Source organism: Lipotes vexillifer, unplaced genomic scaffold (genome assembly GCF_000442215.2).
Source record: "Lipotes vexillifer unplaced genomic scaffold, Lipotes_vexillifer_v1.1 scaffold1102, whole genome shotgun sequence".
Classification (NCBI taxonomy): domain Eukaryota; kingdom Metazoa; phylum Chordata; class Mammalia; order Artiodactyla; family Lipotidae; genus Lipotes; species Lipotes vexillifer.
Window position 1 is genome coordinate 452,475 of NW_006771065.1, and position 26,576 is coordinate 479,050.

The following is a 26,576-nucleotide window of genomic DNA, read 5'->3' on the forward strand; positions in this document are numbered from 1 at the left end:
GGTGACACAAAGCATAAGGGCCCCGGGGTCCGGGAGGGGCCCGACCGGAGTCACGGAAGGTGGAGGTAGCGATGAGAGTACTAAGTGGCTCAACGAAGCATTTGAGATAGGGAAGCACATTCCCAACCAGACACCAGGGAAAGACGCCCTCGCTCTTCAGTCTCCGAGCAACAGAACAGTGCAGGGTCGTCTTCTTCTGCAGCCTAGTGGGTGCGGAACTGCAGCTCTCTAGGCGTGCGACACCGAAATCTCCGCGCACTGAGGGAGGAGGAGCAGTGGCCGAGAGAACCGGCGCGTCTGGGGCGGGACCAGAACAGGGACGGGACGGGGCGGGGCCGCAGCTGTGGCGCCAAAAAGCGAACATGGCGCCGGAGCGGCTGCGGAGTAGAACGCTCTCTGCCTTCAAGCTGCGCGGCTTGCTGCTCCGGGGGTGAGACGGCTGGGCAGCGAGCGGGACAGGAGGGGAGGGTCGGGCCGCCGGCCCTTGAAAGAGTTCTAAGAGGCAAGGGGGACCTGGCGATACCTTCTTAATTTCCTCGACATTCGCGTGGAGTCGAAAAGTTTCTCCCGGAAGGGATGAGGGTCTCCTCCTGCACGTGCCAGACAGCCGCAGAAGCTGCTGTCGGTGTCGCAGCAGCGTTGTTTTAGCACTGTGTTTGGGCGCCTCTCAGCTAGCTTAGTCTCTGTCTCCGCTAATTGGGAATCTTAACAGCTCTGCTCACGTGGTTACGGAGACAGCGAACGAGAGACCTGGGAAAGCCCATTGCATGTCGGTAGCCGTCAGATTATGTTGTACAACCTGTGGGCCTTGCTAGCCTTCCCAATTTTGGATCACGTATTATTCCCGAGAGAGAATTCCTGGAGAGTTAAGAAGTGGGTAATTTAAAGCATGTTCTTAAGTCTTCTGGGGTTTTTTTGGTTTGTTTGTTTGTTTAGATTTCCTTTAGAACTTCTGTGCTTCTCTGGCCATATCCGTGTTTTCTGCTACTTGTAGAATGATCCTTTCCAAGATTTTTCTCATTAAATCTGCTTTTTTTATATATAAAGAATACAGTATTTACATATGTAAATACCTGCTGGACGGGATACACTTCTCTGTACCATGTTTTGATTGCTCTTGTGTGTGTAGAGGTTTTTTTGTTTGTTTTTGTAATAAGTTTCATGGGACTTTTACCTTACTTTTGGGTTAGTGGTGAACAAGTGCAAGAGTGGATAAGCTCTAGGAGACAATAATAAATTTTGTTCAGTTGATTCCCCACATTTTGAAAATACGACCAATTGATCAGTTAATTTTTCTTTATTTTCACTTAGAATTTGACCTAATATTGACGTGTCATTCATTAATTCAGTCAGAAATACACTGAAATCTATTAGCTGCAAAGTACTGCTGGGGCAAGGGAGTAGGAGAGGGTAAGACGATGAGGAGGTTGGGGGACAGCTAGTGTATTAATATTTATTGCTGCATAACGAATTACCCCCAAACTTAGAAGTTTAAAACAGCAGGCACTTATATTCTCACATTTTCTGTGGGTCAGGAATTCAGGTAGGCTTAGCTGGGTCCTTAGCATCAGGGTGTCTCGCAAGGCTGCAGTCAGATGGGGTCATCTCAGAGTCAGTTGGGCAGGATTTGCTTCCAAGTTCATTCAGTGATTGGCAGGATTCAGTTCATCCAAGATTGTTGGACTGAGGGCTTCAGTCCTTGCTTGCTGTTGGGCCTGCCCAGCATGGCAGCTTAGTTCATCAAAGCTAGCAAGAGAGTCTGCTAGTAAATGGAAGTCACAGTCTTTTGTAACCTAAGCAAGAAAGTGACATCTTGCCGCTTTAAATTTTTTATTTTTAAAACTACAATATAGTAAAATATTCCATCGCTTTTGCTATATTCTATTGTTAGAAGCAAGTCACTAGGTCCAACGCACACTCAAGGGGAGGCGATTGCACAAGGATGTGAATACCAAGAGGTGTGGATTATTAGGGGTCATCTTAAAAGTCTGTCTACCATGGATATTAAATAATTCACAATTATTTAATTTCAATTATGAAAAGGATCTGAGGAAGGAAGTGCTATGATAGCGTATAACCAGGTGTATAAACAGTTCTAGAGTCAAAGAAGGCTTCATTAAAGAATGGTTTGAGTTGAGTGTTAAAGGATGAGCAGGACTTGACTAGGTGAAGAGTGGAGGGGGGGAAATGACCATATAAAGACCCTGAGACAGGAGAGCACCAGGAAGGCCAGAGATACTGGGTGAGACTAGTGAGATTTGGCAGGAGCCAGATCCTGTATGACTTTGGTCTGTGCTAAGAGCTCTCCCAAGATTCACCTAATATGTGTGTGATTTTAGGGACTCAATCAGCAAGTATTTGTGGACCACCTTCAGTGTGCTTAGCACTCTGCCAAAGGATGACACAGTTCCCCTTCTCAAGGAGCATCATCTATAATAAATTGGAGGAATGTGACACCCACACATGAAACAATAAGCAACCTAAGATATAGAACAGTTAGTGCGATGACTATAACAATAATGTTGATGCAAAGTGTAAAGCTGTGGTCTACAAATAAAGAATGGCATGGAATTAGCAAATTGTTTAAGTAGACAGTGTTCATTCTGAGTATTATTGGTATTTAAATCAGAAATTCGTGTGATTTAAAAAAAAATTTTCAGCTTTATTGATTTTTGAGGGGTGAGAGGGATTCATGTGATTTTAGTGAGTGTTATTACTTCTATGACTATATTCGAATGTCAAAGTTTTTTCTAGCCTAATTTTTCTCTTATTTTACTGTTGAAAACTGATGAACTTACTGGAACTTAAGCAAATGCATTATCAAATTAATAAATATGTTTTTAAGTGTCTGTTTTGTTCAGAACATTGAAGCAGACTGAGTTTATTAATGTCAGGTAATAAATAGTACAAGGCTAATGTGATACAGCAGATCTAAGGTATCTATAAGTGAGATTTTTTAAACAATTTCAGAAGGAAAGGGAGATTGCAGCAGCTAGAGCTGGTCTAGGAAGGCTTCCTAGAAGAAGGATGTGATTTGGGGCTTTAAGAACAATTATGTTGGCAGGGGATAGGAGGAAGAATTTGTTCAGAAAGCACAGGAAAGGAGAGTACTGCTTGCAGGGAGGATTGAGTGGATCTTAATTTCAATGCTAGATTGATGAGTGTTTGCCAGATTTTGGCATAAAACTTTTAGCCTTAATTACCAATCTCTCTTATCAGTGAAGCTATTAAGTACCTCACAGAAGCTCTTCAGTCTATCAATGAAGGAGAGCTTGAAGATGCACTGGAAAAGATCATTGATGCAGTTGAAAAGCAACCCCGTAAGTAACATTTTCTGACAGCTCTTAAATTGTTCATGTAGTTCTACATCCTCGGTTAGATTTATAGATTTAATTTGAAGTTGAGGATTCAGTATTGAATGTCCCGGTGGTATGAGACATACCCTTGGTAGCACTTCTTGCCAAGGAGTAACCTCTAGTTCTGTTGGAACCTTGCGGCATTCCCAGAGACTCTTTTACAGTTCTTCCCCTTTGTGAATTCCCCTCTGATTCCTTTATGGTCACTTTTTTTCTCTCTGCCTATTACTTTGTTTTACTTAAGTTAGGTACCCTTAAATGTTTGAGGGGAAAAAAAAAGTAAGCAAGAATAACTTTCCCCTTCTGCTTCAGCCTTTCTTAAGGGATCTTTTTGTTAAATACTTAGCCTTTTACCATAAGCATGGGCCTACAAAAGAGAAGTGCTCTTCTAGAAAAAAATGTCCAGTTTCTAGAGCACTGAAGGAGAGAAGTGGGTGTGGCTTGCTCTGATACGTTGTTTCTAAAGGCAGAATTTTAAATATACTGTTGCTTTAAAAATTTCCTTACAGTTGGAAATTTAGAAAAATGATTAAATTTAGAAAATCAGTGTACATTAATTTAAGATGGTACATGGTATTTAGCCTGAGAACGTACCACAGTGGTTAAGGGCACCCAGTCTGGAATCAGGCTCGGGGTTGTATTGCTCTCTACTCCTTCCAGTTATGTCGGTGATCTGGTTATTTGACCTCTTGGAGCTGCACTTTCCCCATCTGTAAGACATGGCTTATGAACAGCAGTCTTATAGGACATCTATCTAATAATGCTTGTGAACTACTGAGCATGGTGCCACACGTTTACTAAGGGCTTAATGAGTGGTGGCTGTTATTGTTATTACTGTTACTATCATACCTACTGAAACATAGCAGTTGTGATGAAAAGTTATACTAATGTAACCATATTAAACCTAGGAGCTTACAGAAGCATTTGTATACCTGAATGTATATTATTTAACAATATTTAGAAAAGTAAGGCATTTGACTGTGTATTAAGGTATTGTAAGTGTATTTGAGCGTGGACGATTAAGGTATTTGAAATACGGCTTTTGTTCTAACACTTTTTTCCTCCTAAAATCTATGTAATGAGCATCTTGGGGTTAGTGTTTGCAGATTATTTTCAGGAAAAAAGCTGTGTGTGGAAAGAACTAATTTTTATGCCTGTTTTTAAAATTTAACTTTGAACTTCTCTTTTCAGTGTCATCAAACATGATCGAACGGTCCGTAGTGGAAGCAGCAGTCCAGGAATGCAGTCAGTCAGTAGATGAAACTGTGTATGTGGAAAAATTCACCTTTTCCCCATGTTGGAAGTATTGTTGAGTGGTTATTTCAAATTATTTTCTTGGGGAAATACTCAGTGGTCACCTTTCTATAGTGGTTATTTCTTAGTTTTTTTTTTAAGTGATAGCTTACATTATAAACCTCAATATTAAATGACTCATCTTTACTATTTTTATCCTAGAATTTGAGATTTCGGTGTTGTTTGTACCATGACAAACTTTTGCCACTTACCCAGCTGATTTGATTTAATATTCTATATGCTGCAGGTGGATTGAACTGATTATTCAGAGGTATAATTTACTTTTTTTCTTAGGAAAGTGCCGAGTCCTGAAAGTTCAGTGACTTAACTTGGGTCACATGGTGAATGGCAAAGGAGGGTAGAACCTCAGCTTTAGGACTTTTTACCCTGTCTCATGCTGTTAGAGCTTAGGAATTTATGTTGCAGTAATTTTTCTGGGTTTTATCTCCTTGAGATAAACCTCTTTCCTTTCCTCCTTTGAATATGATACCTCTTTCCAAATTCACAGGGTTTAACTGAAAGGAAAACATCTGGAAAAATGGATAGAGATAGTCTTAACTTTGACAGTTTTTTCCTATTTGGGGCAATGGAGATAATTGAAAGGAGTCATTACTCATTTTGGTTAGTAGTTTTAATCTTTTTCCGGTCAGAACTTATTAGAGCTGCTAAAAAATAGAGAAATTGAGGTATTTAAATTTTATCCTTGCCAACTCATTGTTTAAGATACTGGAGTACTTGCTCCTAAAGCCATCAATAGAAATTCAAAACGATTATATCAAAGTATAAGGATTATAATCCTAAAATAGGCATTAAAGTTACCTGTTGTTTCTGTCAAGCTATTCATATGCTACAGTCAGCCAATATAGAGGTTGAGTAGGGACTGAATGGTAATTGATCTTTGCGACTCCAATTGTCAGAAAGGCATTATATCATAGCACAAGGGAGAGGCTCTCATTTTTATAGATGAATAAGTAACATGGTAAGTTAAATAACTTTCCAAGATTGACCTATTAGAAAATCATGGAGCTGTGTCTAGAAGCAGGCTTACTTCAAGTTCACTGGTTCTCTGCTACTCTGTACTAGGTGCTACCAACAGACTAGCATGACATTTTTTTGTCCGTTTTCATTTTGGGAAATAGATATAATTTTAGGGAAGATTCTTTAGGTTGCAATATTTATGCAATAGTGCTGTGAATTTTTTTAACCTCATTCAAACATGATTATGATATTAAAAGTATCTGAAGGTAAATTATTTTACAAATTATCCTTCTCTAACACTATTGGTGTCAAGGATATGGACAGAATTTGGGCGGTTCTTTTTCTGTTTTACATCTTTTCCTGGGTCACTTTTGCATGATATTTTGGATTAAAAAATTGTTGGAAATGAATAATACCTTTTAATAATATTGTAGCTTATAAAAATAGTACATATTAGGAGAGATTTCTTTAAGATGTGACTATTTTATATGTAAATGTTCTTTTTCAACAGATAACATTTTTAATTAGAAGTTGATTAAATTTTTTGTTAGCTTGAGAGTAGTGGCAGTGCTTTCTCATCTCTGAGAGGAAAATGCACAGGCTAAAAACTTTACCCTCATATTATTTTTGACACTACAAGAAATTGTGTACGTGATCTGCGAAAAGTATGTGTATATGACGTAAGGTTATAATGCAAGTTTTCATGTTCACTTGGAATACTTATGTTTTAGTAAATCAGGTCTGTTTTTTTGGGTTGTTTTTCAGAGAACATATTTTCAATATCATAGGAGCATTTGATATCCCACGCCTTGTGTACAATTCAGAAAGAAAAAAATTTCTTCCGTAAGTATGCCATCTATTGATGTTAAGCTGATTTCAAATGTACATTTTTTTTTGGAAGGTATACAGTCTCCTGTTTCATTTTTGATCTACCTTTGTGTATTATGATAGTCATAATAGGCATTCCTTTTTTCCTAGTTTATTAATGACCAACCACCCTGCACCAAATTTATTTGGGACAGCAAGAGATAAAGCAGAGCTGTTTCGTGAACGATACACAATTTTGCACCAGGTAAGTCGGAGGGGTAAAAAGAGACTGTTTCAGCTTAGGTAAGACTCAGGGATAATTAAAGGATGGACTTTTGTACTTTAACAATCATGATGATGATAAAAATAGTAGCTAACATTTTTTAAATGCTTTTGATAGGCCAGGCATTGTTTATCACTTTACAGACATTACCTCATTTGATCATCATAACATCAGTGTATGTATAAATGCTGTTATTCCCATTTTACACATGGGGAAAACTGAGACCTGGAGAAGTTTAGTCACTAGCCCAGAGGTTACATCTAGTAAGTAGGGACAGGATTTGTATCCAGTCAGTCTGACTCTGGAGCCCAACCTTTGCCTCCTGTACTATACTACTTTCAAGCAACTTATAGTCTATGAAATTAAAGACATCTGCATAAATAAAATATGAAGTAGAATTTTATACCTGCTATGGAAGAAATATAATACAAAGAGAATGCTTTCTATAGAAAAATCAGAGAAGGCTTCAAGGAAATGTTGGCATTTGACATGGGCCTTGATTGCTCTGATCTTGTGGAAATGGGGAGAAGGTGGTGAACAGTGTGAACAAAGACAGAGCAAAAGGAAAAAGTGGAGTCCATGCAGGAAATGATGAGCAATCAGCCTTCTTTGTGTGGAGAGGAAGGCTTGTGAAGAGGAGTAGCATAGGATAAGTTTGGAAAGTCAAGTGGCAACTAAGTCATGGGATTGCCTTGGATGCCACTCTTCGGAGTTGGACTCTGTTCTCTTGGTACAAGGAGCCTTAAAATACCAGAGCACCTCACTTATAGCAGTTCCCTGAGGACTTTCTCTCTCAGCTGATTTTGGGATGAACTAGAGTATGAGAGAAGACTTACAGGAGTCTGTGGTATTAGTCCTGGAATAAATGATAGCCTGAATGAAGGAAGGTAAGGGGAGCAGAAAGAAGGGACAGTCCTGGCAGTGGAAGCCATAGTTCATGGTGACTGATTGGACGTGAAAGAGAAAGGAGAGAGTGAAGACTGAAAGATGATTAAGGTTTTGAGCCTGAGGGAGTGGATGGGTAGAATAATGGTAATATATTAACAAATAGGAAAAAGAGAATGGGGAAGATGATGGCAGGTTCTGTTTCAAACATTTGAGTTAAGGTTGCCAGTAGGATATCAGGTGAGATGTACATCTGGAGCTAAAGAAAGAGATCTGGGTAGAGAGAGATTTAGGAGGCATCTGCCTAGAGTGATAGATGGGACTGCAGGGGTGAGCCCCTGAGAGATGATGGAAAAGAGAATGATAGAGTTTGGGGGCTAGGCCAGGGTGGTGTTATATAGCAGAAACACAGGGAGGTTTCAATGAGGAGAGGGTGGTCAGCAGGAGTAAGCACTGAACAAAGGTTGAGGAGAATGAGCACTGAGGATGTCTTTTCTCTTCTGCCTCCATTGCCTACATAATGTTGCCAGGTTAATCTTCCAGAAGTTTAGCGCTGATCATGCCATGATTTTGCTCACAAGTCTTTCAAGGAAGTTTACCACCTACTGGATTAAATACAGATCTTCTGGGACTTCCCTGGTGGTCCAGTGGCTAAGACTCCACGCTCCCAATGCAGGGGGCCTGGGTATGATCCCTGGTCAGGGAACTAGATCCCATATGCTGCGACTAAGAGTTCGCATGCCATAACTAAAAGATCCCACATGCCACAACTAAGACCTAGAGCAGCCAAATAAATAAATATTTTTTAAAAATACAAATCTTCCTGTCACACGTTTTTGGCCTAATCTGTACTTTTCCCTCTGAAAAGTAGAGGAGCCAAAACTGAAACATGGAAAAATATTGTGTCTGTTTCTTCCACTTCTTCTGTGACTTTGCTTGTAATATGCACTCTCTTGATGCTCTTCCCTCTTATCTCTGCTCTTGAAACCCTCCTAATTCTCGAAGGTCCTTCTCAGATTCTTCCTCTTTTCTGAAGCCCTTCCTGATCTGCAGTTGGATGCAGTCTCTTCCTGCTTTCTAAATTTTTTAAATTAATTAATTAAATTATTTATTTATTTATTTTGTTTGCATCGGGTCTTAGTTGTGGCGCACGGGATCTTCATTGCGGCATGTGGACTTCTTAGTTGCGGCATGCATATGGGATCTAGTTCCCCAACCAGTGATCGAACCCGGGCCCCGCCCCCCTGCATTGGGAGTGTGGAGTTTTACCCACTGGACCACCAGGGAAGTCCTCTTCCTGCTTTCAACCCATGACTACTCAGTGGGTCTCCTATGACACTTACTAGAGTTGGCCCTGCCTTGCATTTTGGGTGTGTGTCCCTGTTGTCAGACTGCACACTCCTTGTTTATTTCCTCTGCCACCTTTGGTGTAGTGCTTTTCACAGAGAAGATGCTCAGTAAATACCACTTTCTTTTAAAAAATTATGTGTTAAAGCCTATGATATTATTTGGGGGTATCACTAAACCCTCCCAAGCCTCATTAAAAGGGTTGAATTTTAGTCCATGCATATTTTTATTGCAGTTATCTTCCTGAAAGCAAATCTGATTTTATCATCCTACTTCAAAATGTTTGCTCTGCATTGTCTGTAAGACAGAATTCTTGGTTTGGCATACAAAGGGACTCTTTTTATTAGAGTTTACAAAAACTCAAACTGGCTAAAACAGAAAAAGGAACTTCTTGGCTTGTGGAGAAGTCTGGAGGTCCAGCTGTGTCAAGCATGGCTGGATCGAGGTGCTCACACAATGTCATGAGGCATCTACCTCTTTCCATCTCCCAGCAATTTTAAAAACTTGATCTTACTTTCAAACAAGTTCTCCCTATGAGGTGACCGAGATGGCCACTCACTAGTAGCCTTGGAAACTCTTAGAGAGTTCTTCTTTTCCAGTAGTTCTAGCAGCTGTCTCCTATTGGCCAGGCTTCAGGCACTTGCTCAACCCTGAAACAATCATTGGCCAAGGGGGTGGAGTACTTTGATTTGCTAGGCCTTGGTGGTCTGTCTGGAGGGGGAAGGGCACCAACCCTACCTGAACTATGTGGACCACAGTGGGGGAGGGACATTTTCCCAAATAGAGGCTCCAACCCACCTCTTGCATTGTCGCACATGCTGCCTTGTGCACTACATGATCCACCTGTACTAAGCTTCACATCACTTCCTGAATACTCCTTTACTCTTGTTTTATTATTATTATTAATTATTTATTTATGGCTATGTTGGGTCTTCGTTTCTGTGTGAGGGCTTTCTCTAGTTGTGGCAAGTGGGGGCCACTCTTCATCGCGGTGCACGGGCCTCTCCCTATCGCGGCTCGAACCCGTGTCCCCTGCATTGGCAGGCAGATTCTCAACCACTGCGCCACCAGGGAAGCCCCTCCTTTACTCTTAATAACTCTTTCTTGTGACACATCCCTTCCTCTGCCTGAAATGTCTTGTCTCAGCCTCCTTTTGTTTCTTACTAGCAAAGTCTTTTTTATCATTTAGGATCTCGTTAAATGGCCCCTTCTGCTCAGGGTCCTTTGTTGTATTGTGACCTGTTGACACTTCCTTCTCACTGACCTCTGTGCTCTGAGGTTGACACCTTGGTTTGTTGTTTTCATATCCTCAGCCCAGAGTGCACTACTGCCAGGTACACGATAGACCTTTTTTAAAAAAAAGTCTTAAAATGATTTTTTAAACAAATTACATTTCTAGATATTTGTACATTAACTATGTAGATTTTCAAATTTGTTGAGAATAAATAATAGTAATGTTAGTTTAAGGACAGTGCTTTGTCAGGGCGCTATTTTAATGAATCTTAGTTTTAAATGTTTGCCTCAGTAATTCATGTGAATCTTTCTTTTTTCTAGAGGACCCACAGACATGAATTATTTACTCCTCCAGTGATAGGTTCTCACCCTGATGAAAGTGGAAGCAAATTCCAGGTTAGAACGTTATCCTAGTTATTTAGGGGGTGTATGTATACAAGTTTAATATTTATTACTTAATTCTAGTTTATTGAATTTTAAATGAAAATTAACCACTAATAACAGTTTAACTAGCTAACTTACCTGTGCATACCCACTGTTGGTAAAGTCCATGTCCTGTGTGCTGGGTCTCTGGCCACCAAGACAGAACCCTCGTCCTCCTGGTCCATTTGCTGGATGATACACTGGCTTTCTGACCAACCCTCAACACTACCCTTCCTGCCCTCACTCATACTCTGAAATCCTGCTCCTTGCCCAGCCCAGCCCTCTACTGACCCCCATACACTTGTTCAGCTGAGACATGTTATATAGTTGGAGTGAAAATTTTACTGAAGACACTAGGGAAACCACATTTATAGAATGCATGAGAGAGCACAGACAGGCCACAGGGTTGTCTGGGGAGAGGAAGAATGTTTTCTGCTGTGTGTGCTCTTTCCACTGTAATACTTCAGAAAGTGGTTACCAAACAGCACCATCACTTTTGTTCCAGCAACACACCTGGTCACCGTCAGTCCATCTGTGGCTTTTTTCCCCCTCCAGCACACAGAGCCCTGCTGGGGGATAGTCCTTAGCTCCTTCTGGCTAGGACCCACCTTTTCTGTGGTGTTCCAAGTAGCTTCTGAAGAGGCCCAGCCTCTGCTAAGGTTCATTCAGTCCTCTACCATGTTAGATCAGAATTCATGGTGATGAGCAGTCTGATAGATACTAAAATGGTAATACTAGATAATGCTTAAATTAATATTTGATGGCAGCACCATAAGGAGAAAACATTTATAGAGTTTGATAGTTTCTGCTTTTAACTTTTGTTGGAGAAAAAAAATTGTATTAAGTTTTGGAAATTGACATTATTTATATTTCTCTACAAATGACTGTCTGTGTGTTTTCTTGAATATATTAGGTTTCCTATGGCAACTCAGATACCCACAACCCAGAAGCATTATTTCACCTCTCCTCTTTGCCAAAGTAACTTTAGGGCTTAGCTAAATAATTTATTGTTCTTGTTATCTTGCCAAGATGTTTAATTCTGTATCCCTGCTGGTATATTATCTATTTAAACCACCATCTATAGTCCCTATATGGCATTCTCCCTTTGCAAAGTGCAAATATGGTGTCCTCATGAATACTTTGTTACAGCTTTTACTCCTGTGTTGGTTTAATTGATTGATTGCAAATTGCAATATTTTTCCCAGTCTGTAAGTTGTCTTTTTATTCTCTTAACAGTCTTTTTGAAATACATGTTCTTAATTTTGTTAAAGTCCAACTTATCAATTTTTCTTTTATGGCTCATATTTTTGGTATTGTTTCTAAGAAATCTTTACCTAAGCCAGTTTTTAGAATACATGTCATATATATCTTTTCTTCAGATTTATCCCTAAGTATTTCATTTTTTAAAACTGTTTAAAATGAACATTGTATTCCTGTGTTGCTTGAGGTTCATGTTTTTAAAGAGGAACTTCAATATCAAATGTTAACAGTGATTATTATGGGATGATGTGATCATGTCCTTTAAGTTGTTTGGTAAATTGTTGTATATATACTATAGATATCTCTACCCATTAAAAAGAATGAAGTGTATCTATATATAGTTAAATGGAACAATGTTTAAGATATATTAAACTTAAAAAGTTAAGTTGAAGAATAATACAAATAATATGATTTCATCTTTGCAATAAAACTGTATGGCTATGTGTTTATAAATTATATATGTGTGTATTAACATATACTTAGGATTATATGTTTAGAAAAGGGTCAGAAAGGATTTTTTAAAATAATGCCCCAATTATTACTACCTTTAACTTTCTGATAAAAAATAAGGATCAGATTGAGAATGTAAATAAGGACAGCCTTTCAAAATACTAAATAAAAGTAGAATATAACTTTTTAAATAGCCCACTAATTTTGAGGTACTGACCAAATAAAATATATTCTTTTTTTATATTTTAAAGATAAATATACTTATTATTATTATTCAAAATAATATGGTATGAAACTTCAGTCATTGGTTAGGGCCTGTGTTGATATGGTGTTTCTTCAGGCACAATTCTTCTATCATCAGTTAATATTTTAGCTTTTTGTAGGATAAAATTATATTTTCTAAATTTTATTTGATTTTCTACTGTAAAATAGTTGTAAATACTAAAATGTACACTCAAAATTTACTTACTTGTAAAAAGATTAGTTTCTTAAAAGAACATATTTTTAGTCCTTAAGAATTTATTTTGTTTTACTTTAGCTTAAGACAGTAGAAACCCTATTGGGCAGTACAACCAAGATCGGAGATGTGATTATTCTTGGAATGATAACCCAGTTAAAAGAGGTAAGTTGAACTTGATAAGCATCCAACTTTTATTTTCAGCCTTCAGATTAATGAAATGTCAGTTACATATAGGATTTTTACAGAGGGCATGGGAGCGTATTCTTCATTGAAAGTGGCTACCTCAGTCACCAAGTAACCTTTCGTTTTGCATTTGGTTTCCTGAGTAGACATCAGGAAGGAGTGTCTTATACAGGCCACCAGTTTGCATAGCCTGAAATTAGTCCCCCAGTGACCTCTGGTTGAACAGAGAGTACTGGGTTTCTAAACAATCAAAGCTGCAGACCATATTCTGCTCCCTGGGAGTTGTTGTTGGCTCTCTGAGGCCCCTCTTATGGCAGCCAGTGAGTATCCCTCCTGTCATCTCTTGGTTGGCAGTGGTCATTGTCTAGGTACCTATGAGGACTCCAAGTCTCAATTAATTGATTAGTTTGTGGTCACCAGACTAGTAAATGGAAAAGCCTAGACTAGGAATTACTGATTTTTTTAAAAATCCACTGTACTGTCTACTATATTCTGTTGTCAAAATTGTCAGTATTTTAATTCTTTTGTCATAGTATTCATTTTTACATAAACGTGGACATAACTTCTTTTGATTTTTTTTAGGGAAAATTTTTTCTGGAAGATCCTACAGGAACAGTACAACTGGATCTTAGTAAAGCTATATCCTTCACTTCTATTTTTTTAAATCTGTGTTACATGAGTTGGGGAAATTGATCATATATCATTCTCACATTTACCTATTTGGGTTCTTAGTGTAACTTCCATACGGTGGTGTAGGAATCTGGAGACATAATCCTAACCAGAGACAAAAAACCTGTAATTCCCCCTTATTTGGAGAATCGAGACAAATCACTGAGGAAGTTTATAACATGCTAAGAATGGTCTATACTGTCAGTATTACATCTTAGAATCAGATATGGGGATATTTAAACCTAAAGTTTTTTAAGCTATGATCTCTTCAGAGTTTTAAATGTGAAGTCTTTGAATTTATTATTTGGAAGTCCTGTTGAGCCCAAAATGTATGTTGACTTTATCACCACCTCAAGCATAGAAGTAGAATTATTTTCCTCAATTATTGTGCACCAGTTCCATAGCGGTTTATACACAGAGTCATGCCTTGTCTTAGCAGAGGGTAAGTCAGTATACTTTTTTCCCTCTCCCCCTCATCGTTCTACCGTAAAACCCTTTCTGCATTGGTTAAAATATGTTAACATGATGTAACTCGGGACAACACTGATTATGAGAGCATACTTTTGACAACATTAAATAACTCTCAGACTCATGGGAGAGGGGTTTGTTTCTGGAGTGATGAAAATATTCTGAAATTAGTGGTGATGGTTGTACAACTTGTGAATATACTAAAAACCACTGAAGTATACACTTTTAAAGGGTTGTATGATATATGAATTATCTCTCAATGAAGTTGAAAAAACAGATTGTACATAGAGTCATAAAATGAAACATTTTAAAATCTGTGTACCTTATCTGTCTGTACTCTAACATGTATTGTGAAATAAAAAAAGGGAAAAGTTTTATTTCTAAATCTGTTAGTATTTCATGAATTTTTTGTTTTATAGAACTGAGACTGTCTGGAATTCCCTGGCAGTCCAGTGGTTAGGACTTGGCTCTTTCACTGCCATGGCCCCGGGTTCAATCCTTGGTCAGGGAACTAAGATCCCGCAAGCTGCATGGTGTGGCCAAAAAAAAAAAAAAGAACTGAGACAGTCTCTGAACCTGAAGCTGTTTTGTAGCGCAGTGGGACTGATAAATTCTGTTGTTAGTCGACAGGGGATGAGATGATGGCCTAGCGTTACTGCTTTGTGTTCCATAGTTTTGTCCTTTCAAACAAGAAGGAGAATTGGACAAATGAAAGTGATTTGTTACTTATCTTTTTTCAGGTTGGTTTGAAGATCAGGTGTTTCATGTCAATGCCTTTGGATTTCCACCCACTGAACCCTCTAGTACTACTAGGTATAAAAATGTTTGACTTTAACTCTATAGGAATTTTATAATACTGGCAGTAATGAATGTAAGATAGTATATCATATCTCAGTTATTACGAGTCCTCAGGCTTTGTGTCAGAAGGCGAAGAGCAATGGAAAATGAGAGTTAAAGACTGGGCTTTATATGAAACTGAAAACTTCGGGTTGACTGCAGATTGGTTGCAATAGCATCTCTGTACTTTGGCTTTAATGGAAAGACTTCCAGTCTATCGGTCTTATTTATCTATAGGATTGATGAGAAGTTCAACTGAGATAAGATATAGGAAAACACTTAGAAGAGTATAATTCCCATGTTAATAGGAAGTTCTTATTTTTGTATTTTACTGAGTGAAAGTTACAAGAGGCAGATTATATAGTTCTTTAATATATGCAAAATCATTATAATATTAGAGTGGTTCCAAAAGGGCCTTCTCTGAGAGGAGTGAGTTCCCTGTCACTCAAGGTATCTGAGCAGAGGCTGAATAATGGTGTAGAAGTTGAAGCTGGTGGCCTGGGGGTTGAATGTAGTCTATAGAAATTTCTTTTTTCCCCTTTGAGGTGTTAAAACACATTTTGAATTAGTTTGCAATATTTAAAAATTAGGAGATTTCTCATAATGGTCTAGATTTCTGAGTTCTCTTAAACAATCAGATCTAGCCATACTTTGTACCTGAATTCTCACCTGGAACATCTATACTGCAGTGATTGCCCACTTTGGGCAGGGTATGTGTGTGCTCCCTCACTCACACCTAGTCAGCCTCAGCTGGCTGCTGCTTTGATATTTAGTATTACCTTTCTGGAGCCTGTAAGCATCTGGGGGAATTAAATCTTGAGATTCCATGATGATGGTTATGATTTCAAGAAGAAGTATGAGGATTAAGATTTTAGGCCCAGTATGCCTGTATAAATCAGGTGCCAAGGCCACAATTGCTGGCTGGGAGTCACACTGGCAGGCAGCTTTTGCTGTGCATCTTCTCTTCCTGTTGAAGTACATAATCTGGGGGAAAGTGCTGCTCACGCAACAGAGAATACAAGCCCTCATCAAGCCAGCTCACTTTTAAGTGAATGTTTTCAGTGCTAGTTTGTGGCTAGGTTTATATCATTGTAGTTTTGTTTTGTTTTTTTGCTGTACATGGGCCTCACTGTTGTGGCCTCTCCTGTTGCGGAGCACAGACTCCAGACGCACAGGCTCAGCGGCCATGGCTCACGGGCCCAGCCGCTCTGGGGCATGTGGGATCTTCCCGGACCAGGGCACAAACCCACGTGCCCTAGCATCGGCAGGCGGACTCTCAACCACTGCGCCACCAGGGAAGCCCTAAATAATACATTTTCATGGTCCAATTTACATTGATGGGACAATTACCTCATTAGATAGAAGCTAAATTTGTAAAATATCTCCAACAGAATATAGGATAAAAGGTAATAATTGTGTTATAATTACCTAGGGCATACTATGGAAATATTAATTTTTTTGGAGGGCCTTCTAATACATCTGTGAAGACTTCTGCAAAACTAAAACAACTAGAGGATGAGAATAAAGATGCCATGTTTGTGTTTATATCTGATGTTTGGTTGGACCAAGTAGAAGTATTGGAAAAACTTCACACCATGTTTTCTGGTAGGTGTCATTTTTTCTATTCTTTTTTGAACTCTAATGATAATTCATGTCTTAAAACTAAATTCTTAAAAAAAAATGTATCTTTTTGAGTAGTCTAGTTTTTAAAAGACATTGATTCAGTGGTGAAATATTTTAAATGAATTCATCTTAAAGACTTACATTTTTACATTTGAAAAATAACTGTGTGTGTGTGTCTGTCTGTCTGTGTATTCATGATAAATGAGAATTAGTCCTAAGAATAGTACAAGAGTGGAGGACAGCTTAGGCTTTGGAATTTGGCAGAACTGGGTTTAAGCTGCAGCCTAATACCTTGGGCAGATTACTTAATCTTTCTCTCAGTTTACAGGGATGTTGTGAGGATTAATCAAGCCATTGCAGGGCCTGGCACAAAATAAGTGCTCAATAAATGGGCACTATCATTACTATTTTTTATAATAATGTTATTAAAATAAGGTATTATTTTTAAAATAGTATGGTTTTATTATTTAAAAACTCATGGTTAAAAGATTTTAATATAATTTCTACACTCCATATGTTCATTTCTTCTTTTATTTTTAGGTTATTCACCAGCACCTCCAACCTGCTTTATTCTGTGTGGCAATTTTTCATCTGTACCCTATGGAAAAAATCAGGTTCAAGCTTTGAAAGGTATTGAGGGTCTGTTTAATAAGAGTTTCTATATTTGTATAAACTAAATTGATAAGAAATAATCTATAATATTTTAATTTCATTCAAAATATGTAGAGTTGTAGCTAATAAAATAAAATTTGATTTATGTATATCATATGCAAATTAAATTCAATATTCCTTTAAAATTTTAGATTCCCTAAAGACTTTGGCAGATATAATATGTGAATACCCAAATATTCACCAAAGGTAATGATTTCTATTGCTATATTTTTTATTTAAAGTGTTATTCATGAAACACAAAAAATGAATCCTAAGTTAAGAAATGGATGGAAGAAAAAGTTGAGAAAATTAGTACAGTTAAGAAATAAAATTAACGTTCTATCATGATAATGTATGTTACACTCTAGTAGAGATTTATAATGAAAAGTATTAAAAGGAAGAGTGATAATTTCCACCATATTCCAAATTTCTTGGTGACATTACTCTAAGGGTCTAGAGCTACACTCTTCAATATGATAGTCACTGGCCACGTGCATCTCTTTAAATTTAAATTATTTAAGGGAATTCCCTGGCGGTCCAGTGGTTAGGACTCGGTGCTTTCACTGCAGGCGAGTGGGGGTGGGGTGTGGTGACCGGGTTCCATCCCAGGTCGGGGAACTAAAACAATCCCATAAGCTGCAGGGCGTGGCCAAAAATAAAAAAATAAAATAAATAAAAATAAAATTCAGTCATTCTGGCCACAGTTCAAGCACTCAATAATTGGACAGTACAGGTCTAGAACATTTCTATCATTGCAAAAAGATCTATTGGACAGTATTGGTCTGGAGCCTTTTAGTAGTTCATTTATTAAAATGAATGAAATTTAATTTTTAAAAATTTGTAATTTAATTAAAGGCAGTAATTTGGTTTTGGACTACGGGATAGTGGTGCAATATTTTTAGAATGAATTATGTTGAATTTTGCTACAGTAGTCGATTTGTGTTTGTACCTGGTCCAGAGGATCCTGGATTTGGTTCCATCTTACCAAGGTAAGTTTTATTCAGATATTTGCAACAGTAAAGAAAATTCTGTAAAATTTAAAAATGTATACTATATCACATAAATTGTTTTTATAGGCCACCATTTGCTGAAAGCATCACTAATGAATTCAGACAAAGAGTACCATTTTCAGTTTTTACTACTAATCCTTGCAGGTAAATATTAGTATTTTTGTGTTGAGGTTTTTTGCTTTCATTTAACAATTAACCTATTTCTTGGGAATTCCCTGGTGGTCCAGTGGTTAGGACTCTGCGCTTCCACAGCAGGGGGCGTGGGTGCAATCCCTGGTTGGGGAACTAAGATCTCGCATGCCATGGGTGACCTGGCCAAAAAAATACAAAAACAAAAAGTGGGGAAAAAAATTAACCTGTTTCTTAAAATTTGTCTCTGAATTTTGATTGTTATGGGATAAAAATGAAAAAAATGTCTTTCTATTTTAGGTTTCTCAAAACTTTAAAAATGTTTTAACTGTATTTAAATAATTCACTAACACTGAATTTAGAAGCTTAAATAATGGATGGAGATTTAAAAGTAGATATTCCAATTACACTTCCTTTAAGAAAAGTTACAGTGGAAAACTGAAAGGATTACACATTTACTGTATGTGCTACTCACTGTGACCATAGGCTCTTACTGAGGGAATGCCCTCAGTCATTGCTTCTCCTCTCTTTTCTACCTACATTCACAGGGGGTTGTGACAACTCCCACATTGATATCTCCAGCTCAAACCTTCTACCAGATTCCACACTTACACATCTGGTCACGTACTCATCATCTCCCCTTGGATGTCTAATAGACAACTTCAGATTGAACTTCTGATCTTCCTCCCTCGTCCGTCCCCAACCCTGTTCCGTAGCTTTCCTCATCGTAGTTCCTGACGCCTTTATCCTTCCAGTCGTTCAGACCAACCTTTGGGATTCTTCCTCACATGCAAGCTTTTAGGAAGTCCTTCAAAAATTTGAAGAAGGACTTCAAAATATATCCAGAATCTGGCCACGTCTCTATACCTCCCCCTGTACAACCCTCTACCACCTTCTTTAGCCTTGATCACTGTAATAGCCTCCTCGTTGTTCTCTAGCTTCTACCCCTGCTCCTCTGTAGTCTGTCCTTAACAACGTCAGAGTGATCCTTTAAACCGTAAGGCATGTCACATCTACCCTACTGATTCAGAAAGATGGGCCCCTCATGTTATTCCATAACAGCCCATATCCTTTGCAATGGTAGTCATGGCCTGCATGATCTGGCCCCCAGTTTCCTCCGTGATTTCCTCTCCGACTTCCTTCTCCTCCTCATTTATTCCAGCCACTCCAGCTCCTTTTGTTCTTCAAATGTGCCAGGCATGTTTCATCTTAGGGCCTCTGCTCTGCCTGTTCCCTCTGCCTGCAGTGTTCTTCCTCTGCATGTCTGCTTGACTCTCTCCTCCTCCAAGTCTGTGCTCAGATCAAACTTCATTATGAGCCCTACCTGTTCCAATACTCCTATTTACTACTCCAACCTTCTAGACCTTCCCTTCCCCTAAATGATTCCTGTTAGCCTTTTTCTTTTTGCCATACACTTAATCATCTTCCAACATACTTTGTAATTATTGTATCTTTTGTTTATTCTCATTCCTAGAATAGTGCCAGACACATATTAAGAGCTCAATAAATTACTGTCAAACGAATGGGTAAATAGATTCTGGTTGCATTTTTTCTGTGGTGAACAATGGGAAGTGGGAATGGCTTTGTACTATAAAACATCTTGCCTTTAAAGTTACCTCATATTTTGTTCTGAGGAAGTCACATTCAACTACTGTTTTTATTTCAGAATTCAGTATTGTACACAAGAAATTATTGTCTTTCGTGAAGACTTAGTGAATAAAATGTGCAGAAACTGTGTCCGTTTTCCCAGTAGCAATTTGGATATTCCTAATCATGTAAGTTGTGTCTTCTTTATTAAGGTATCTTAATTACACGTGGATTTATGTAAAATTTTGTTAAGCCACTTAATCACTTGCCCTTTTGTTGTTTTTATTTATGGTTCAAAATAATTTCAGCACACTTTTGTCAGTAAGGTAATTTTTGTTCCTAAATCAGTGTTTCTCAGTTTTCTTACTGACGTATCCCCTAATGGGCAGAAGAAAGCCCCAAAGTAGCAGGAAATTTCTTTGGAGGTTCCTGTTTTGCCTTTAGAACTCATAAATCTTACATTGTACTTCAATATATATATGTTTGTTTAAATAAAATGTTTATGCTTATGTTTATTAAGTATTTCCTATGATTTGCCCACATCAGGAGGATGTGTAGTGTTTATCGTGTAGCTTCAAGATTCCCAGTTGTCAATCACTGGTTACATGTACCCTCATTTGGAAGTATGGACGTAGATCATACAGAGCATTTTTAGTATGTATTTTATAACATTTAAAGTGTATGTAGGCTAAGTATATATTCTTGGCATTACTCAAGCTGTGGGATTATTTTTAGATGAACAGAATTAGTAAATTAGTTTATTATACAGCTAAAAATACAGTTGCTCCAAAATGACTATTTGGGGGAGTAGCTTTTATGGTGTTGAATGAAAACTCATAAATTTCTCCTAAAATACAGGATAGTTGATTTCGTTTTATATCAGTTTTCCCAAGGTTTTGTAATTCAGTTTTCCCAACTGTTTCTCAAATTTTCTAAGTCACTTTGGTAATTACTGTTTAATTTGAAATTCTTTGTTGCTCTCTTAGCTTTTGCAAATGCACTGAAGTTTGTTTTGTGTCATTCTTTTGTAGTTTGTAAAGACTATCTTATCCCAAGGACACCTGACTCCTCTCCCTCTTTATGTCTGCCCAGTGTATTGGGCGTATGACTATGCTCTGAGAGTGTACCCTGTGCCTGACCTACTTGTCATCGCAGACAAATACGATCCTTTTACTTTGACCAATACCGAATGCCTCTGCATAAACCCTGTAAGAACGTAGTTAACATTATGTAGTCAAAATTTGTCAAGATTAGACTGTTACTTCTTTAAATTTAAAATATATGTTTAATCAATTACTGTTGGAGTAAAAATATACTATAAATGAAACACTGAATTAATTTGGTATAAACAGAAAGTTCTTAAACTTTCAAAAGAGTATGTGACTATAAAGTAACGTAACTTTTTTCTTAAAAAGAAAAAAAAATGCACCAAAGCTTATAAATCCAGATGAGTATTTTCCCCTTCAAAGTAACTTGCCTTGGGATTCCTTGGGATTCCTTTCTGGAAATTACTTTCAGAGCATGTATTCCATTCCCTTTAAACAGGTTAATGGTACTTGTCCTTTGAGGAGGATTTTTTGTTGTTGTTGTTGTTGTTGTTGTTGGAAATTGTCCAAGTCCCAAAAATCTAAGACTGATAAATGTGGAAATTCCTACTGGGACACAGTTTAATATTTCATTTTTATGCAGAACCTTGAAATTGCTTCAGAATCTTCAAGTTGCTTCTGAATTTCTATAAAAGTATGATTGACTTCTTGAACTTGGGGACTAAATGCTGCATAATGTTGCTTTTTATGTCAAATATCTTCACTAGTGATTTTTTTTTTTTTTTTTTTTTTTTTTTTTTTTGTGGTACGCGGGCCTCTCACTGTTGTGGCCTCTCCCGTTGCAGAGCACAGGCTCCGGACGCGCAGGCTCAGTGGCCATGGCTCACAGGCCCAGCCGCTCCATGGCATGTGGGATCTTCCCGGACCGGGGCATGAACCTGTGTCCCCTGCATTGGCAGGCGGACTCTCAACCACTGTGCCACCAGGGAAGCCCTTCACTAGTGATTTTTAATCTGTATGTTTCCTTGATTCTTGTGAATTTTAAACTTTAGTACTTTTTTATTTCATCTAAGTCATTTCTAGAAACATCATCCCTTACTTCTTTTCTACACACACATTTATTTTGTCTGGCTTTTGCAACCACAGAACTATTGACATTTTGGACCAGATAATTCTTTGTTTTGGGGCACCATCCTGTGCATTGCAGCGTGTTTAGCAGCATCCCTGACCTCCATCCACTAGATACCTGTAGCAGCCCCCAGTTGTAACTATCAAAAATGTCCTCAGATACTTGCCAAATGTCTCCTAGGAGACAAAAATTGTCCCTGGTTGGGAACTACTGCTCTAAGGATGAGCACAGTCAGCTGATTTGGTTTCATTGTTTGAAATTTGTGGCCCTAATTTTTGTAGAATCTTTATTCACATTTCAATATTCTTGTCACAATGAGGCGATTTCCTTATTTAAATTGAACTCTTTGGGCATTCTCATAGTTAACGCTCTATTTGAAACCACTTTATTTCTGAATTTTTCCACTTTTTCATACTGTAAATGAGTAAACAACCAGTTCCTACACCATCATTATGTCTTTTTAACCTTATTTATACCTTTTGGCAAGCCCAAAACTTGGTTTTGACATTGCTTCATCCTTTCTTGATACTTATTCCCATTAATGAATGCCTGCAATGGGCCAGACATTGAGCTAGTTCCAGGGACACAAAGACTGAAAAGACAGAGTCTGCTCAGTAACTTTAGAGTTTAGTAATGGACAGACAATTGTATGTGTGACTACTGCTCAGTTGTTTTGAGGGCACAATGGCAGGGCATCAAACCCAGATTTTTACTGGGGAGAGGGGCAGGAAAGACTTCTCGAACATGATGTTCAAGTGTCTTATATGCTTATTTAGCATCACCCAGTACTGTTTATTTCTTATACTAAGTAGAACCCCTCCTAAGCATTTCTAGTCACATTTGTTAGCATAACTGTTCTAGTCAACTTGACTTTTTGCTTCAAGTGGAGATATTTTATAGTAATATTTTTTCTCTATAAAGAGCATACAAAAATTTGTCTCATTACTTTATAGTCACATCTTGTAACCTTATTTTTAAGTTAGGAGCAAGGAGTTTGATTTTAAAAATAGGGATTCTTTTTTAAAAGTTGAGTATTCACTTATGGGCATTTTTCTCTCCAAAGGGCTCTTTTCCAAGAAGTGGATTTTCATTCAAAGTTTTTTATCCTTCCAGTAAGATAGTAGAAGATAGGTAAGTGTGCCCTCAGAAACAGCAAGAAACAGCTGTCTCTTGGTGTAATATTGCTAAAATTCAGATGTTCTGTAGGTGTGCTGAAGTTTTTAAAAGTCTACAGTAGCTCATTGGAAATGTTCTAGGCTGAACTTACTGTGTTCATGCGGGGAGACACAGAATTGTATGTACTTGATGGCACATTTGTATGTAATAGACCAAGAACTGTTTTCTGAGGGAAATCTCAGACTGGCTGTGGAGGTGGGCTAGTTCTTTTACAGGCAGCCTCCTGATGATGTTATTATTCCAAGAGGTAAGCCTTGCCGTCCACATGGTTGGTTCTCAAAACCTAGGTAATCTGCCTTAAATTGGCAGCAAAGAATTGTAGGGGAGCTGGGTTGAGTGTGGTGATGGTGAGGGGTTGGAGTTGGGGGGAGGTCTTGGGGAAAAAAGAATAATCACCTGGTGGGTAGTGGTTTTCAGAGGGTGTCCTGTAGAATCCTCTGGGGTCCTTGTTAAAAATGTTAAGTTCCAGGATCCCACCCCAAACTTATCAAATGTCTCTCTCCAGTTGTAGGGCCCAGAAATCTGCATTTTTAACAGTTTCCCTTAGATTCAGGCATCCTAACGTGTGATTTCTTGGTTAATTATATTTTGTTTCCCACCTCCAGTTAAGAACAGTAACTAAATACCTCCAGGTTCTCAGAGAATATAATCTTGAACACCCAACCCAATTGTCTTTTTTTTACTTTTTGTAATTAACATCTTTATTTAAATAAAAACACAAGTACATGATAAAAATTTCAAATAATGCTTAAAAGTATAAAATTGAAAAGGAAAAAGTAGCTCCGTTTCCTAACCCTGAAACCATGATTAACAGCTTCTTATATATATTTCTTGAAAAAAAATTTCTGCGTTATTTTTGCTGCTCAGTATTCATGGAGGATTAAAGTCCGTTCATTTTGGGATATTCTAAATTTTATTCTTGGATTCACGCATTTGACGTGTATCTGAATCTTACTGTATTCCAGGCACTACTTAGTTTTTGGAATATAACCAGACAGATACCCTTATAAAAGTCACTGAGGGGCTTCCCTGGTGGCGCAGTGGTTGAGAGTCTGCCTGCCGATGCAGGGGACATGGGTCTGTGTCCCGGTCCGGGAAGATCCCACGTGCCGCGGAGCGGCTGGGCCCGTGAGCCATGGCCGCTGAGCCTGCACGTCCGGAAACGGGAGAGGCCACAACAGTGAGAGGCCCGCGTACCGCAAAAAAAAAAAAAAAAAGTCACTGATATTCTAGCCTCTATTCCATAAGCTGAACATGTGTTTGACTTCACCTAGCCCACAATGAATCTTTAAACAAATTTGTTTTTGACTTGGAATGCCTTTAGGTAAAGGCAACGCTCTTACCAGTCTCAACCACTCGCTGTTGTTGACAGTGATTTTGTGACCCCAGGATTAGGTCACCTCTGGAGCATATTTTGTCCACCTTTTTAAAATTTTTTCTTGGCCACATCATTCAGCTTGTGGGATCTTAGTTCCCCAACCAGGGATTGAACCTGGGCCCTCGGCAGTGAAAGCGCAGAGTCCTAACCACTGGACCACCAGGGAATTCCCTATTTTGTCCGTCTTTAGATTGACTTTTACTGAACTGAGATTTGGTATAAATTCACAGACATATAAAACTTATTCTGCTATGAAAACCAATAGTGGGCACTTTCAACAGATCTCAGGACAAGAGAAATTTGTGTCTGTCCCAAGCAACTGTTTATTTTCATCTTGGGGAGACTGTATATCTACTAATAGACTCTCTTTGTGTTAGCTGCCAGGAAGCACAGCCAAACGTGCAGCCCACCTCTACAGCAGCAGAGGAATTACTAGCATAAATGTTGGCTGTGGCTCTGGCTTCCTCTTCTTTTCTGATCTGTATTTTTCTCTTACCTGAATTTCCTGATTTCCTTACTTTTATCTTTTTATTATATTTATCTTGGCAGGCCAGTTAATATTCTTTTTTTAATGAGTTGGGAGATAAGCAAATAAACCACAATAGGAAATTAACCGATTTATTATGATAGCACAAGACACTTGTTACATTTCTTGTAATGTTCCCTGATTGCCATGCAGAATTGTTAATCTAAGTACAGTGCTTCTAAGCACTGTATACAGACTTCTATGACAGTTCTAACACACTGTTTTAGTCACTTATGTGCCTGTCCCTCTTAAAAGTTTCTAGAACAGTCCTTGACTTGCAGTTGACATTCACTGTTGAGTTGAAATAGTTGGTCCCTTTATCATCTGTGGAGTCAGATGCTGAAAACCCTTGACATAATTTCCAAACCATAATTTAGTAGTGATAATTTGAGGAATTTTTTCATTGCTGGATCAAACAAGTTGATGTGGTTTTCTTGGTTTTTTCTTTTTTGAGAGAGAAAAATTTTCATGATATAGTGAAATAATTTGGTTTCACTGCTACTTAGTTTCTCCTAAAAAGAATTTTTTTCTTAGAATATTTGTGAAATCATATTGTAGAGTTAACCACAGAAATGTAGCCAAAGTAGATAAGGTTTAACCCTGTTTCAACATGTGCTCTCAAATACAGTTGTTTTATTTAAAAACACAATGTTGGTGATGTAGGGGAGAAACACCCATTCTCACACAGAGTTGGTCAGAATAAAAAATGGTAAAAACTTTTTTTTAAGACCTCAACTGCATATATCAGCAATTCCATTTCTAGGAATTTATCCTACAGGTATACTTGGGTTTATGCATAAATTGGGTACAGCTGTTTTTATTGTAGTTTTTATAAAATTGCAAAACAAATAGCTTAAATGTGTATCTACTTAAAAGTTATTCGGAACTTTTCTAATTTATACTAAATTTCAAAGCCATAGAGGAAGGGATTAGTTAAAAATTATAAATATGTGTTTATTACTAATTGAAAAAAAGGGGTAGAATATTGTTCATTGTATTCTACCACTTGTGTGTTTTTAAAGCATTTACCCCCACACACATGCCTGTATATGATTAGACAGTCTTTATAAGGATATACTGTTGCTTCTGGAGAGCAGAAATAGAGTGTGAGACAGACTTATTTTTCACTGTGTCCCCTTTTGAATTTGGAACAATATGCATGTATTGACCTATTTTTAAAATTAACTAAAACTAAATATTAAGAAATGTACAATAACTTAGGTTTCCAAAATGTTTAATTTTATGAATATTTTCTTTTTTCAGCAAACTCCAAGGGTTTTGAGATTCTTAAAGACCATCTGAAGAAACAGAATTCATCAATTTTCGGCTTAATTTTATATTTTATGTAATTTTGATATTGTTACAATAAAATTATGGTAAACTTTAGGA

The 26,576-nt window shown here is 37.9% G+C and overlaps 1 protein-coding gene and 1 non-coding gene across 3 annotated transcripts; one reads left to right on the forward strand and one right to left on the reverse strand.

The window, feature by feature from the left end:
* The first annotated feature begins 326 nt into the window (after positions 1-326).
* Positions 327-26,576, forward strand: POLE2 (DNA polymerase epsilon 2, accessory subunit). Of its 2 annotated transcripts, XM_007446504.1 has the most exons (19): positions 327-430; positions 3,220-3,320; positions 4,548-4,623; positions 6,393-6,470; positions 6,606-6,699; positions 10,504-10,578; positions 12,854-12,937; positions 13,541-13,597; positions 14,021-14,069; positions 14,836-14,908; positions 16,365-16,537; positions 17,096-17,185; positions 17,359-17,413; positions 18,136-18,195; positions 18,283-18,360; positions 20,012-20,120; positions 20,964-21,140; positions 23,171-23,238; positions 26,451-26,573. In XM_007446504.1, the coding sequence occupies exons 1-19, from the start codon at positions 363-365 to the stop codon at positions 26,467-26,469; spliced, it is 1,584 nt and encodes a 527-aa protein (XP_007446566.1). In that variant the 5' UTR covers positions 327-362; the 3' UTR covers positions 26,470-26,573. The 2 variants fall into 2 exon arrangements, with proteins under 2 accessions (XP_007446566.1, XP_007446567.1); XM_007446505.1 differs by lacking the exon at positions 6,393-6,470 and having other exon boundaries at positions 26,451-26,576.
* TRNAE-UUC (transfer RNA glutamic acid (anticodon UUC)) lies at positions 24,755-24,827 on the reverse strand. Its single transcript has one exon. It is a non-coding gene; the product is annotated as a tRNA-Glu (tRNA).